This window comes from Furipterus horrens, unplaced genomic scaffold, assembly GCF_987537825.1.
Source record: "Furipterus horrens unplaced genomic scaffold, mFurHor1.1.pri manual_scaffold_15, whole genome shotgun sequence".
Taxonomy (NCBI): Eukaryota; Metazoa; Chordata; class Mammalia; order Chiroptera; family Furipteridae; genus Furipterus; species Furipterus horrens.
This window is the reverse complement of record NW_028327185.1, coordinates 11,041,186-11,053,617: the sequence shown is the minus strand read 5'-3', so window position 1 is coordinate 11,053,617 and position 12,432 is coordinate 11,041,186. Positions and strand designations below refer to the sequence as shown.

Genomic DNA, 12,432 nt, shown 5'->3' with positions numbered 1-12,432 from the left:
CAGGGCTCTTCCGGTCTTCCCTCCGCTGCCCTTTCCCCTAGTTAGGGAAGCGGGGCTCAAGGCCTGACTGTGGAGTTCGTGGGTTCGCGCGCTTGCGGACCCTTCGTCGGCGGTGAAGCCACGCACGAGGCTGCGACAGCCGGCCCTTTGCCGTCACCTCCTTGTGGGTGCTCGCCCGGCCTCGGAGCGGGCCTGGAAAGGAGGCGATGGAAGGAAAAGACAGGACTGGGGCGGGCGCGTTGGAAGACCAGGTGAGGCCTGCACTGTGCCCGCCTCGCTGTGTCACCAGGGTCCCTCCCAGTTTCTCCATAGGGCGCTTGCTGAAGGGGAAAGCTCTTCGGTGTACCGGCCCCGCCCACTTGTCCTTTCTACGTCGGCTGACTGTGTTGTCTCTGGGCGGGCGCCATCCCCCAAATCGGAAGCCCGTGGGCCCAAGGCATGCCGCCTGTGCCCCCCAAGTCGGGGCTCCGAGGAGGTGGCCCACAAAGCGTGCAGCTCTCGGCTGGGCTCGGACAACCCGCGTCGTTTGTCCCGGCCTGCTAAGTCTCCTCGCTGAGGGTCCGGCCCAGGAAGAGGCCGGCACGTGGAAGGAGCGGAACCCCACGCGGCCCACCAGTCCCGGGCGGCCCCCTGGAGGGCGTCCCCGTGGTGAGAAGCCCGCTGACAGGCAGAACAGCCCTGGAGGAAATGCCTCCCTCCGCCAACACTTGTACCAGATCAGTCCTCTCTCTAAGTGCGGCTGACAATTTCCTCTCAGGTGATCCCCAAAGGCTGGCCAGCAAATCAGTCCAAGGTTGTTAGTGGAGCTTCCGGCGGGGGGGGAGGGGGGGGCCCGCGGGGGGATGAGAACAATTAAGTGAATTTTTCGTAAAACCATTCCAGCCAAAGAATTGTCCTTGCTTCTGAGACTGGTTTTTGGAATTAACACTTAACTTTTTGGAAACTCGTTTATTTTAATTAGAAAAATTAAAAGCCGTTTTATATTGATGCCTGAAATGGGGGAAGGCAGAAGTTTATTATACAGGCATACTTCCCAGATACGTGCTTCGCTTCCAGACCACTGCAATTAAGCGAATATCAAAATAAAGCGAATCGTGAATATTTTTGTTTCCTAGTACATATATAAAAGTTGTGCTTACAATGTATTGTAGTCTTAAGTATGCAATAGCCTTATGTCTAAAAACACAATGTGCATATCTTCATTAAAGAGTACTGGATTGCTAAAAATGCTAGCCATCAGCTGAGATTGCAGCAATTCAGTCACGTCTTCAGGATCCACTTCTAATTCCAGTTCTCTTGCTGTTTTCCCCACATCTGCAGTTACCTCCTGCACGGAAGTCTTGGATCTCTCAGAGCTGTCCATATGGGTTGGAATCAACTTATTCCAAACTCCTGTTTACATTGATATTTGGACCTCTTCCCATGAATCACGAATGTTCTTAATGGCATCTAGAATGGTGAGTCCCTTCCAGAAGGTTTTAAGTTTGCTCGATGCAGGGTTGCCCCAAAGCTGTAATTTTTTTTTTTAAACAAAGTGTCTGCAAAGCACAATGAAATGACAATGCCCATTCTGCTTTAAGTACATGAGTTTCCCATGACACCTGTCACAAACCACTGCATAGGAAGTTCTGGACTAGGTGATCACTGGAGGCCCCTTCCCCTAACCCTTTTCCCTATTTTTAAAAACTCCTGAACATTTTAATTAATTGTTTTCCCTCATTCTTTAGGTACATTCACATGATCTTTTTAAAAAAACATATTTAAAAGGCTTACAGTGAAAAATCTCCCCCACCCACTTCCCAACTCCAATGCCCCCACGCCCTCCCACACAAAGGTCACCACTGTTACTAACTTTCTTGTCTCTTTTCAAAGTTTCCTTATATAGGCAAATACAAACACACGCATATTTTATAGAAATGGTCATTCCATGCACCTTGTTCTGTTTTTTCATTTAATGACATAGTTTGGAGCGCCTTTCCAAAATTTACACATAGAAAGTCCTCATTCTTTTTTTCAATATTACATCATGTGGACAAACCATAACTTATTTAACCAGTGTTCTGTTGATGGTCACGAGGACTGTTTCAGTTCTTTTGCTATTTCAAACAGTGCCACGGTGAATAATCCTGTTTGTTTTCAAAATGTGATGAATTTGGACCTACGCAAGGCTGGGTTGGTGCCCAGAGAGAACAGTGCAGTGCAGAGCCCAAAAGTGTCCTTGCTGTGCTCAGAGGCGTGACACGCATGACTCACTGGCCCCAGGATTTGTCATACACTCCCAAACCCCCAGTGGGGAAAACAGGTCATTTCTAGAGCACCACAGATGCACCAATGAAGGTCAGTCACAATTTGAGGAGGTCGCCAGACTCAGGAAAATCCAACCCAGTTCTGCTAAGAGAATGGCTTCAAGGAATTCCCAAGCCTGTTCAACCAAGACAAGACCAATCACTATAATTAGCCGACTGTACAATTAAAAGCGATTGAGCACATTACAAAAGAAGCTCAACTCCCTACCACTGGAAACATGTGCTCAGCCCATTAACAATGTTGCTTCTTTGCTCTCGCTTTTCCTGAGCATAAGCTTACAGCATGTGTCTGCCTTCTCATTAGGGTAATTAGGTTAATTTCTTTTCAGCATACTGTGGCATACAGAAATTAGCCAAGTATGCCAAATCATGGGCTTAATTTTTCTATTTCTCAACTGAGATATAATTTATATGCAGTAAAATGCATAGACCTTAAGTCTATAGTTCAGTTCACAACCTTTTACAAATAAATAGATCATATAACCAACAACCTAATTAAAATATGGAGCAATTTTTCCCCTCCATAAAGTTCCTTCACATTCCTTTCCAAACCCCCCACACACACACACCTTGCCTTAGGCAGCTATTCTGATTCTAAATCGATTTTTGTCAAAGAGAAATAACTGATTATATGACACAAATTGGGATGCAGAATTCTAAATTGAAAATTGGTATATAATTCATTCTCTTGTCCTTAAGTTACCAGGTGTGTGTGGGAAGTCATCCCAGTTACTGAATACATATTTTACTTTGTTCTCCCTCAGACAGTCACTGTATACTTAAAAAAATTTTTTTTTTTTTATTCACTTAAATTTACGAGTAGTCTCCACATGTGGGCCCCAGCTCTATAAACCAAAGAAGCAGCAAAAACATGGAAGCTGGGAACGCTGAGCTGGGCCTATATGTATGTCAGTCTCTTGCAAAACCTCCTTCTGAGATACCCAGAAACAGGCTTACGGGAATGAAGCTGTGAAGGAGACTTTAGAAAACAGAGGAGCTGTGATCAAGACAGGTAGTAGAGCTGCAAGGAAAAGAATTTTACTTAATAAGGATGGACCAAAGGCACGTGGAAGACTCCATTTTGCTGGTGACCAAGGAGGCTAAAAGTCAATGTGAACTTCCAATAAGAGAAGAGGAGGGCCTGGCTCCCTCAGATGAAACAAGCAATTTCTGGAAGAGACTCAAGAGGTGCATCCTAGCCAGTGCATTGGGAATGTGACATTGTAGTGAGCATTGTGGGTTCACACACATGCACACATGCATGTAATGCACAAACACATGGCCTGAATCTTACTAGGGAGAGGAGGTAAAACACACACATCTTCAATTTCTGGGGTGGTCGTAACATCTGTTTTACAAAATAACACACTTTAAAGCTTTTGATGACAATTACCAAGACATGGAACTGTCTTTTGATAATCTTTCATTGATTTCTGTATTAAAAATAATTCTGCAATTTTAATCTGAATTCTTAAGAATATCTCACTTGAGCAACTATAATGATCTCTTTTCCTTTTAAGAAATTAATATAAGACTAGACTTCAGGTGGATAAAGTTGGTTGTACACCTGAAATTTATATGTTATTAATCTATTTTATCCCAATCAATTTTAAAACTAACACATTGTTTGTGACCCCTTTAATAGTACTTAAAGTAATAAGGTCAACTTTTACCTTAATGTGAACTTAGTGTTTTCAACATTTTCCTTAGAAGGTGAAATAGGGTTCTGATACGTGGAAGGTGACATTGACATTTTTCTTGACTGCTTCTATGCCTTGACCTCCTTTACAACTTCGTTTTCAGATTTTCCAGCTCACTTGTTTGCTGGCTTTCTTGGCAAGCATCCCTGAGTCTCCTCTCTGGGGACCTAGCTCCTTGTGAGTGAGGACCACATCTTGTGCCTTTTTCACAATCCGTGCCCTCCCCATGCCATGGGGAGTCCCAGAACTTGTCAGGAGCTGGTGGACAGCACATGGAAATTTCTACAGCAACAGCTGCTCAACCCCAGCCCCACCTCCGCCAACGCAGGACTTGGCCTCTAAGCCCTACCAGTCCAAGGACACTGAGCCTGGCTCCAGGTCAGGCCCTCGGTCTATTTATGACTTTTTATCTCAGGGCTTGGGCCTTGGCGCTGTGCACTTAGGAAACCTGCCCCCCTCCTCACCAGTGCACACACACGTCCTTATCTGGAAAAGAGGAGAACTCTGGGTCGGATAAACTCTTTTCTTTTTTTCATGGCTGCCAGGATGGCCCCCATGTCTCCCCACATTTGCTTCATTCTTCTTGGTTTGGGTCCCGCATCCTTAAATGAGAAAAAGAAAACCTGACATTCAGATATCTTTATGACCACTTAATGAGCTTATTAATGTGTTTCTCACATGTTTGTCCTTACTAGGGAAAATCTGTCTCCCACGGGGACAGGAACTTCTTTATTCCCACCATACAGGCCACTGAGCTCAGCTCACTGACATTGATCAGTCCCAAGGCCCCCGTGGGAGCTGCTCAGGAAAGAGCTGAGCCCGTGAGGGACCCAGAGCACATGGTGTCTGAGAAACAGGTGAGGAGCTACCCTCTTTCTATCTCATCAACATATCTTCTCCCAGACAAGGAGTGAGAAAAACAGACCCAGAGCCAGGGAAGCTGAAGCCAGCAGAGCTCTGTCATTATACAAGGTCCTGTAGGCATATTATATGACCTCTCTGGGCCCCAGTGGTCTATGCCAAATACCTGACCTACCTACTTAATTCCTAATTTAATTTTATGATTATTACTATCATTATTTTTAGCAATGGCTATGTTTATTACATATGCAGATGTCAGCTGAAGCTTCCCTAGATAACACTGGACCCAAGCACCCATTGCATAGCCTGTGAACGTCTTAACGTCCTCCCCCAAATGTTGGCCCATTCCCATGGGCCAAGGTGGAAGGCAGGACGAGGCTTCCATTCCCACAGTCCCCTCTGGCCTGGAGCCCTTGCAACTGCTCAGTTCTGTCAGTTTGTGGACTGTCTGATCATCTGTGTGCTGTCCCAGTCCGGAGCTGTGCCAACCCCTTTAGGGGAATGGAGGGCATCCACACAACAACTTCAAATTAAGTATTAGATACCTGTGTTTGCAGAAGATTTTAGCCATCCCATCCTGTGAGGGCTTTTATTGGCCGATTCCCCTCATGGAGCAGTCCACCTCATTTCTTTCCTCTCTTTACCTTCCCATCTCTCCATCCGTAGTCCTTCCCTTTCGGATTGCCTCCAGCATTCCAAATTCTTCTCACTGTATTCTGTAGCATCATTTATTTCTCTAACATTATTTCTGCCAAACTCAGCCTGAATTATCCATCAAGGTTCAGAGTTAGGAGTTTCCATTCAGCAAGATCTATTAAGTACTTTCCTTATGAACCAGGCAGTTGTGGCTGTAATTTTTTTTTTTTTCTCACTCTATTAAGATTGCGATACAATTTTTGCTAAATTCTTGCCAAATGACAATTCCATGTCTTAGGAAGCAGAGAAAATGAAGAATCTTGAATTTTGAATCTAATTCTGCACAACCAGGGGAATCCGTTTTTCAAAAAAAAGTGAGAAAAATCACTGTCATTGGGAGTCTGGGACAGCTGGAGAGGATCTGCTACATGGTCAAGTGTGTGCCAAGACTTAGGAAGGAGAATCTCAAGATATTTGGAGAAAAGTTAGGTGTGATTGATCTTGTGATTCAAGAATAAAGGAATGGCAGCTCAAGCAAGACCAAATAAAGTGATAAATTCCAAGTAGTCCCAAAGAGGGAAAAGAGAAAAATAGGTCCGTAATCCAATGCAACTGTAGGCAGGTGAACTATAGATAAGTTGCAGGGTGTTCCTCTCCAAGGTGGCTGACAAAAGCATCTTCCCCATGTGACCTCCAACGCTGCCCTGGGAGTTGTCTCTATTCCAAATGGGAGGTCTGGATGGGCCAGGCCGGGCAGGGGGCGCACGTCCCTTCTGCCCATGCTCCACTGGCTGGAACTCAATCACACTGCCACACCCAACTGCAAGGGGATCTGGGACACGCGGTCTCTGTGTGCTCCAACCCACATACTCCTTCACTCTCCCTTATTTAGGAGAAGGACGGTCAGGTTAGAAAGTTGAGGAAGAGTATCAGTAAGAGGAACGGAAGCTCCCAGTACAGAAGGAGGTAGTAAGACAGCACCTTGCTGTCCCAGAAGCTGTCTTCTGACCTGGAGGAGTTACACTTAAGGGTACTGAGGGTGCTCAGACAAGTTAACTTCATCTTTGAGGAACTTTAATGAACAGAAGTGCTTGCTGCTGGAAGAAGCAGGCAATGTCATCCTGATATTTATAACTCCTCTTTTCCTAATCCAGCCCTGTCCATTGTTTCTGTACATCTAGGTTAGTCGTCGTCGTCGTCGTCGGCAGCCGTCTGTCTCGAGAGACGATGGTGTAGCTTCTTCAGAGTCTATCTGCACCGCCAAGAATGGCTGTGCAGTCCGACTCGGGAGTGACATGGTATCTGTCTCCTCCCGTGTTGAATCGACATCTTGCGATGACGCTGAAGCTACAGAGCCTGGGCAGGGTAATATGGAGGGTCTGCTGTTGCCCATGCAGCAGACCCCCCCTCTCTTCGCAGCTGAAGGGTCCAAGGGAAAGACGGAGTCAATACAGCTTGGGTTCAGGTGCGCCGCAGGAGTTGCCGGTGTTGACTACAGCGTCAAACCGCCTTAGGGACTCCGGCTCCGGATTTTCTGTCGGGGTTTACTCCCTTAGCCTTTCCCCTGAAGAGGTATGCCGCAAGGCAGCGGAGGTTTTTTGGAGTCAGAGTTTTCCTTCTCTGATGTACCCTGACTGGAAGATCGAACCAGCGACACTTAGCTCGCAGGCCGACGCTCAATCCACTGAGCTAAACCAGCCAGGGCTGGTACACCTTTGAAATAAGCATAATCACCCTTAAAAGAACACATCATCTTGTTAACTATTCTATAATTCAATTTCCACCTTGCTTTCTCCCACCTTCATGGAATCTTCCTTAAATCCCTTCCCTAATTCCAAGTGCATTAAAGAAACTGCGAAACTGTCATTCTCCGGAGCACCTGAGATCTTGCTTCCCAGCAGTCATCGTCAAATGAACTTATAAAAAGAGTCTGGAAGTCTCTTCCGTCAGCACAGTAGAGAGTACAGGGCACTCTTTCCTCGCAGACAGTGGAAACGAGAACATTTCCAAATGAAAGCTGAGATTCCAGAAAACGGGCTTCTAAGACACAGAGGTGATTGATGTTCATTCACTGAACACATCAACCCCTGCCATGTGGTCAGGCTCTGGCCAGGATCAAAATCACAGTCCTCTTCTGGGTCCCGGGTTCATTGGGAGGGAGCACTTGGGGCCTGGGCCTCCCTCAGGCAAGAACCTGAGCTTATCATCTTCACTCCTCCAGCACCACTGGCCAAAGACCCGATAGGAACTCAATGCCGCAGGCTGAACTGTGAAAACCCGGTCCAGAGGTCCCATGGTGGCTCCTGGCAGAATCTGCTGCCCTCGTGTGGCCGTCCTGGCTCAGAGCTAACAGAGGGAGAAATTCAAGGCAAACTGAGTCCTTGGAGAGGCCAAAGGTTGGAGGACATTGAACTGAAAGCCACCAGGTGAAAGCAGCAGCCCTTCAACTGTTTGGTCTCAGGACCCCTTTGCACTCACAGACGTTTTGTTATGTGGGTTAATTATATCCTGTTTAGAAGTTACAACTGATAATTTTTTTAATATTGATTTGATTCCTTTAAAAATAAACATTTCATTTTAACACACATAACATATATTTATGAAAATAGCTACATTTTGCAAAAAATAAAAAACTTTAATAAAGAGGGTGGCGTTTACATTATTGCAGTTCTTTTTACTAGTTTAATAGAAGACAGCTGGAGTCTCATATCCTTTGCATTCAACTCCTTGTGAAACTGTGTCATGCAGCTTCTGGAAAATTCTAGTACACTCATGAGAAGGAAAATAAAAAAGGAGAACAGTCCTTGCCAGGTAGCTCAGTTGGTTAGAGTCATCCACATATGCCAAGGTTGAATTCTGCTTGAATTCTGGGCTCTCTTAAGATGGATTTGTGGACACTATAACTATCCCCCACCCCAATCTGGAGCTGGCACCTTCTCGATCAATAATGCTTTTCTTACTCCAAACTGATGTTTTGAATACTGGCCTGGTTTTGAAGAGTCCAGCACAGGAACCTTGATTCTTACCCTTTGGTCTTGTCACATTTACTCACTTTTCCCCAGGCTTACAACACTTAACCTTAACACGACATCATGGCACCTCGCATCTCTCCCTCCCTGACGGTCAGTCTGCTTAGGTAAGGGCCTCCACCTTCTGCTTTTGCCTCTGAATGCGGCCTCCACCCTGGCATCCTGGTCAGGCCTTTGAACAGACCTCTTTCAGCCTTACAAATCCAAACTCTGGTCAAATCTCATCTTTGGAAGCCCCACACTGAAGCCACTCTTCCTTTCTTATTTATTTTTAAAGATTTATTTTTAGAGAGAGAGGAAGAGAAACAGCAATGTGCGACAGATCTATCAGTTGGTTGCCTCTTGCACGCCCCCAACTGGGGACCTGGCCTGCAACCCAGGCATGTGCCCTGCCTGGGAATTGAACTGGCGACCTTCCGGTTCTCAGGCTGACGCTCAATCCACTGAGCCACACCAGCCAGGGCAAAAGCCACCCTTTCAAGATAAACACTGCCACACCAAATGAGCTTCTCCCCATGTTTCTTCCCTTTTCACCTCCTGGGAGTTTTCACCATCAGGAACCAGCCCTCACCTTCTTAAAACTCCCTGCTTTTAGCGTTCACTACTGGGATGCCACCCCGGCTGGGTGTCTGACTGCGAGTTAGTCACAGCCAGTTACAGCTCTCAGGTTTCAGCTGCCAGCGCTCAGAAATGCCACCACTAGGCCAGCCAGCACCTGGCTTCCCGCTTCTCATGTTGCTTCTGCTCTTGTACAAACAGCCCATGGGAAAGAAGTCTCCTGTCAAACATGAAAACACGTAATTCTCTTACTCCTCTCATGATACGTAGCCAGCTCTGCAGCACTCGGGTTATTTCTGGAACAAGGAGACAGAACCACCAGTCTGAAGAGCGCACACAGCTCCTGTGTGCCTTCAGGGTCTGACAGCCATGCCCCAAGCCGGCCCAGAGGCTGCTCTGCACTGCTTCAAGGAGCTCGAGTTCATTCCAAGAGATTCTCCTTGCACCCCACGAATGCTATGGAGAAAAGCAGAACCCAGGCTGTCCACACCCCCACCCCAGCGCCCAGAGAAGCGGCCACAGAAGTAAAGGGGGGCGAGTTTCTGAACACAGGCCCTTACCTTGCCCCCACTGCGTGCTGGTATCTGTCGAGGACACTTGTGCTGTTTTGGCAACCACCTTGCAGGGTTTTCAGCAGTGTGCACAGCCGAAGCCAGCGCAGGCGTGCACGTAGCACCTGCAGCCCGTCACACCGCCAAGCTATGAGGCACCAGGCCTCACAGGTGTCTGTATACCTTTGCTTAGGGAACTTTCTAGTTGAAATGATTGCAGACATGGAGCAGGAGGCAGGTAAACCTCTCTCCATAACTGGGCGAATCTCGTTTCTGTGCCCAGAGACCCGTTATCCCAGGACTGGCCGTAAGATGCAGGGATGAGGTCAACACTAATAGACCAAACTCCATCATTCCAACAGGATTCATCTTTTTATTGATTTTAATATTAAGCCACTTCCCAGAGGAACTGCTGTAACGAGATTAGGGCTTGATTTCTAAAGGTAATACCATAAAAATGACATCGTAGACCAAGCACTGGGAACAATCCCTGCAGAGAAAACTGACTTTGCTTCTCCGGCCAGAGTGACCAGGTGTTCAGTGCTGGTCCTGCTAGATGCGTGCTTCCTTCTTCTCGGCCCTCGGAACATTCCGGCTCTGCGGTGTGACCAGGTGACCTCTCCACGCTCCTCCCCCATCACCTACCCTTCCTCCGTTCGTCCTGTCGGTGAAGCGAGTGCTCAGGAAGGGGCGAGCCGTGACCTGGTGACGGAACAACTAGCACCAAGAAGCTGGTTCTTCTTCACGAAGTGAACGTGGAACTTTTTAATTCTCATTTATTTGTTTTTTCTAAGGAAAGAAAAGTCCTAAATGGCACTAAAGTGTAAAACTATACGACTGCGCCCAGTTACCACGTCCTACAGTGTCCGGCCCCCGAGCCCACGCGTCCCTTCAGATGTAGAGCTGGTGGGAGGCCAGGGTGTCCATGAAGGGGCGCACCAGGTTGTCCGTGGAGAAGTAGAAGATGAGCCCAAACGTGATGGAGATGGGCAGGGCGGGCAGCGCCTTCTTGAACACGGCGAGCAGCAGGAGGGTCAGGCACAGGCCCTGCAGGACACCGAGGTGAGGCGGAATGGTGGTCACGGGTGTGGCCGGGGGAGGGGAGCACTTACCCGCGGGCTATTCCCCGGGCTCAGGAGCTTGTCGGCACAGGTAGGACAACGGCCCTGGACACCCACCATCTCCCGTGGGCCTCCCAACAGCTCTGCGAGGGGCCAGGGCAGGCGTTCTCACTGCCATCCTAACACCCTGCTCACTAACGGGCAAGCCAGAAACAGGCCTCCCAATCCTAGACGCTGCTGCCTCTACCAGACTCCCTTCCCCTCCGTCTGGCTATGGTAGTGACACATGTGGCCTGATGGCAGCATGCCTCCCCTCAGAGGGACACGTATCTACAGGCGAACTGGATGGGCTCAACTGACATGCCAGCGAGGGTCTCGGCAGCTGACACCAAGGGAACCAAAGATGCCGCGTGACTCCTCCCCTTGGAGGCAGGTGCAGTGGGTCCAATCCTGTCCCCACACACACAGATGCAAATGGTGGTCCAGGGTGGGGACAGGGAACCAGAGTGCCTGCTCTGTCCCTGGAGAGCAGGGATTCAGGTCAGACAGTCCTTGATACACACTGTGGACAGATACAAAATCTCCAAAGAACTGAGCCTTGGCCTTAACGTGCCATGTGCTGCCCGGGGTTCCTGGGGATAGAACCCCGAGTATGTGCCACTCAGAGCCTCTGCCACTGAGGGGCAGTCATCATAGTTTGTTTCCCCTATTATGTGTATCTGGCTACGTTCCGTGACTATAGGGACCTCCAGATTGCATTGCCGGGCTCAAAGTGATGGGCTCCCTGTCCTGAGCCCCAGAAGACCCCTGGGATTCAGAACCCCAAGGTGTCTGGGTGGTAGAGAGGGAACACACCCAGCTCCAGAGTCAGAGACCTGAGTTCAAATCACGGCTCGTCCCTCACCAGCACTGTACCCACAGGCAGAGCCTTCAACGTACTTCCTCGCCAGTCACTCTCAGGTGCGGTGACAAGCACACAGAGCTGGCCGCCCTGGCCACCCTGGAGCGTGTGCTCAGTAACATCAGAGCCCCTCGGCCGGCTGATGCCCAGAACCTCCTGGACGCCTCAGTCTTATGTTGAGGACCTCGGAAACCCCACCCAGCCCCCATCACTTCTGCCCTTCCCAGGGACCACAGCGTCTGAAAACTCCCCTGGGATCCTGGGCCCCCACATAGCCCCTCAGGGTCCCCCAGGCCCACTTACAATGAGGATGGCCACAAAGCAAGCCAGGGTGGTGTTCCAGTCGCCGCTGCCCGTGGCCGCCGCCTTGCCCACCAGCACGCTGTAGAAGATGAAGTCTCCAAGGCCGAGCTTCACGCCCCCTGCGTGGGAGACAGAGGGAGCCTGTCATCTCAGAAGCCCCATGAGGGAACAGCCGCCAAACAGCCGAGAACCCAGGGCACAGAATCCTGGGGCGCTCGGGGGTCTAAACGGTAGCTTCGCCACCAGGCCACCTCACCTGGACTCTGGGACAAGGACTGGCTGCCTCGGGAAAACAGCCAGAGGGAAAAAGGGGACCTTGTGGACTGAGTGACTTGAAATCTGGGGTGTAAAAAGCTGGCATGTCTGATAACTCCAGTAAAACTGATGCTTGGCACTTACTTTATAAAAAAAAAAGTCAAACAAGACACACTGTCCGGATTGGTGGGAGGCCATACAACTTCGTGCTGAGTTTGACCTGTAAGTATCTTTTAGGAAATTTAATTTCACTACTTGTAAGAACAGGTAT

General features: G+C 48.7%; 1 protein-coding gene and 1 long non-coding RNA gene across 4 annotated transcripts in view; one reads left to right on the top strand and one right to left on the bottom strand.

Annotated features, from left to right (window-relative positions):
• Positions 1-7: 7 nt before the first annotated feature.
• Positions 8-12,432, top strand: part of LOC149992404 (uncharacterized) — a 12,676-nt gene continuing 251 nt past the window's right edge. The window contains exons 1-3 of one of the 2 annotated variants that reach the window (XR_016508337.1): positions 8-251; positions 1,321-1,457; positions 7,792-7,943. This is a non-coding gene — a long non-coding RNA (uncharacterized LOC149992404). Of the gene's footprint in view, positions 252-1,320; positions 1,458-7,791; positions 7,944-12,432 lie in introns of those variants that run through there. The other variant, XR_016508338.1, reaches the window with a different exon arrangement.
• PSEN2 (presenilin 2) overlaps positions 9,995-12,432 on the bottom strand; it is a 20,831-nt gene continuing 18,393 nt past the window's right edge. For both annotated transcript variants that reach the window (XM_090263491.1, XM_090263492.1), the window contains 2 exons: positions 11,907-12,025; positions 9,995-10,688 (listed from right to left, as the gene is read on the bottom strand). In XM_090263491.1, the coding sequence (XP_090119617.1) occupies positions 10,533-10,688; positions 11,907-12,025 (275 nt within the window). In that variant the 3' untranslated portion in view covers positions 9,995-10,532. The remainder of the gene's footprint in view (positions 10,689-11,906; positions 12,026-12,432) is intronic.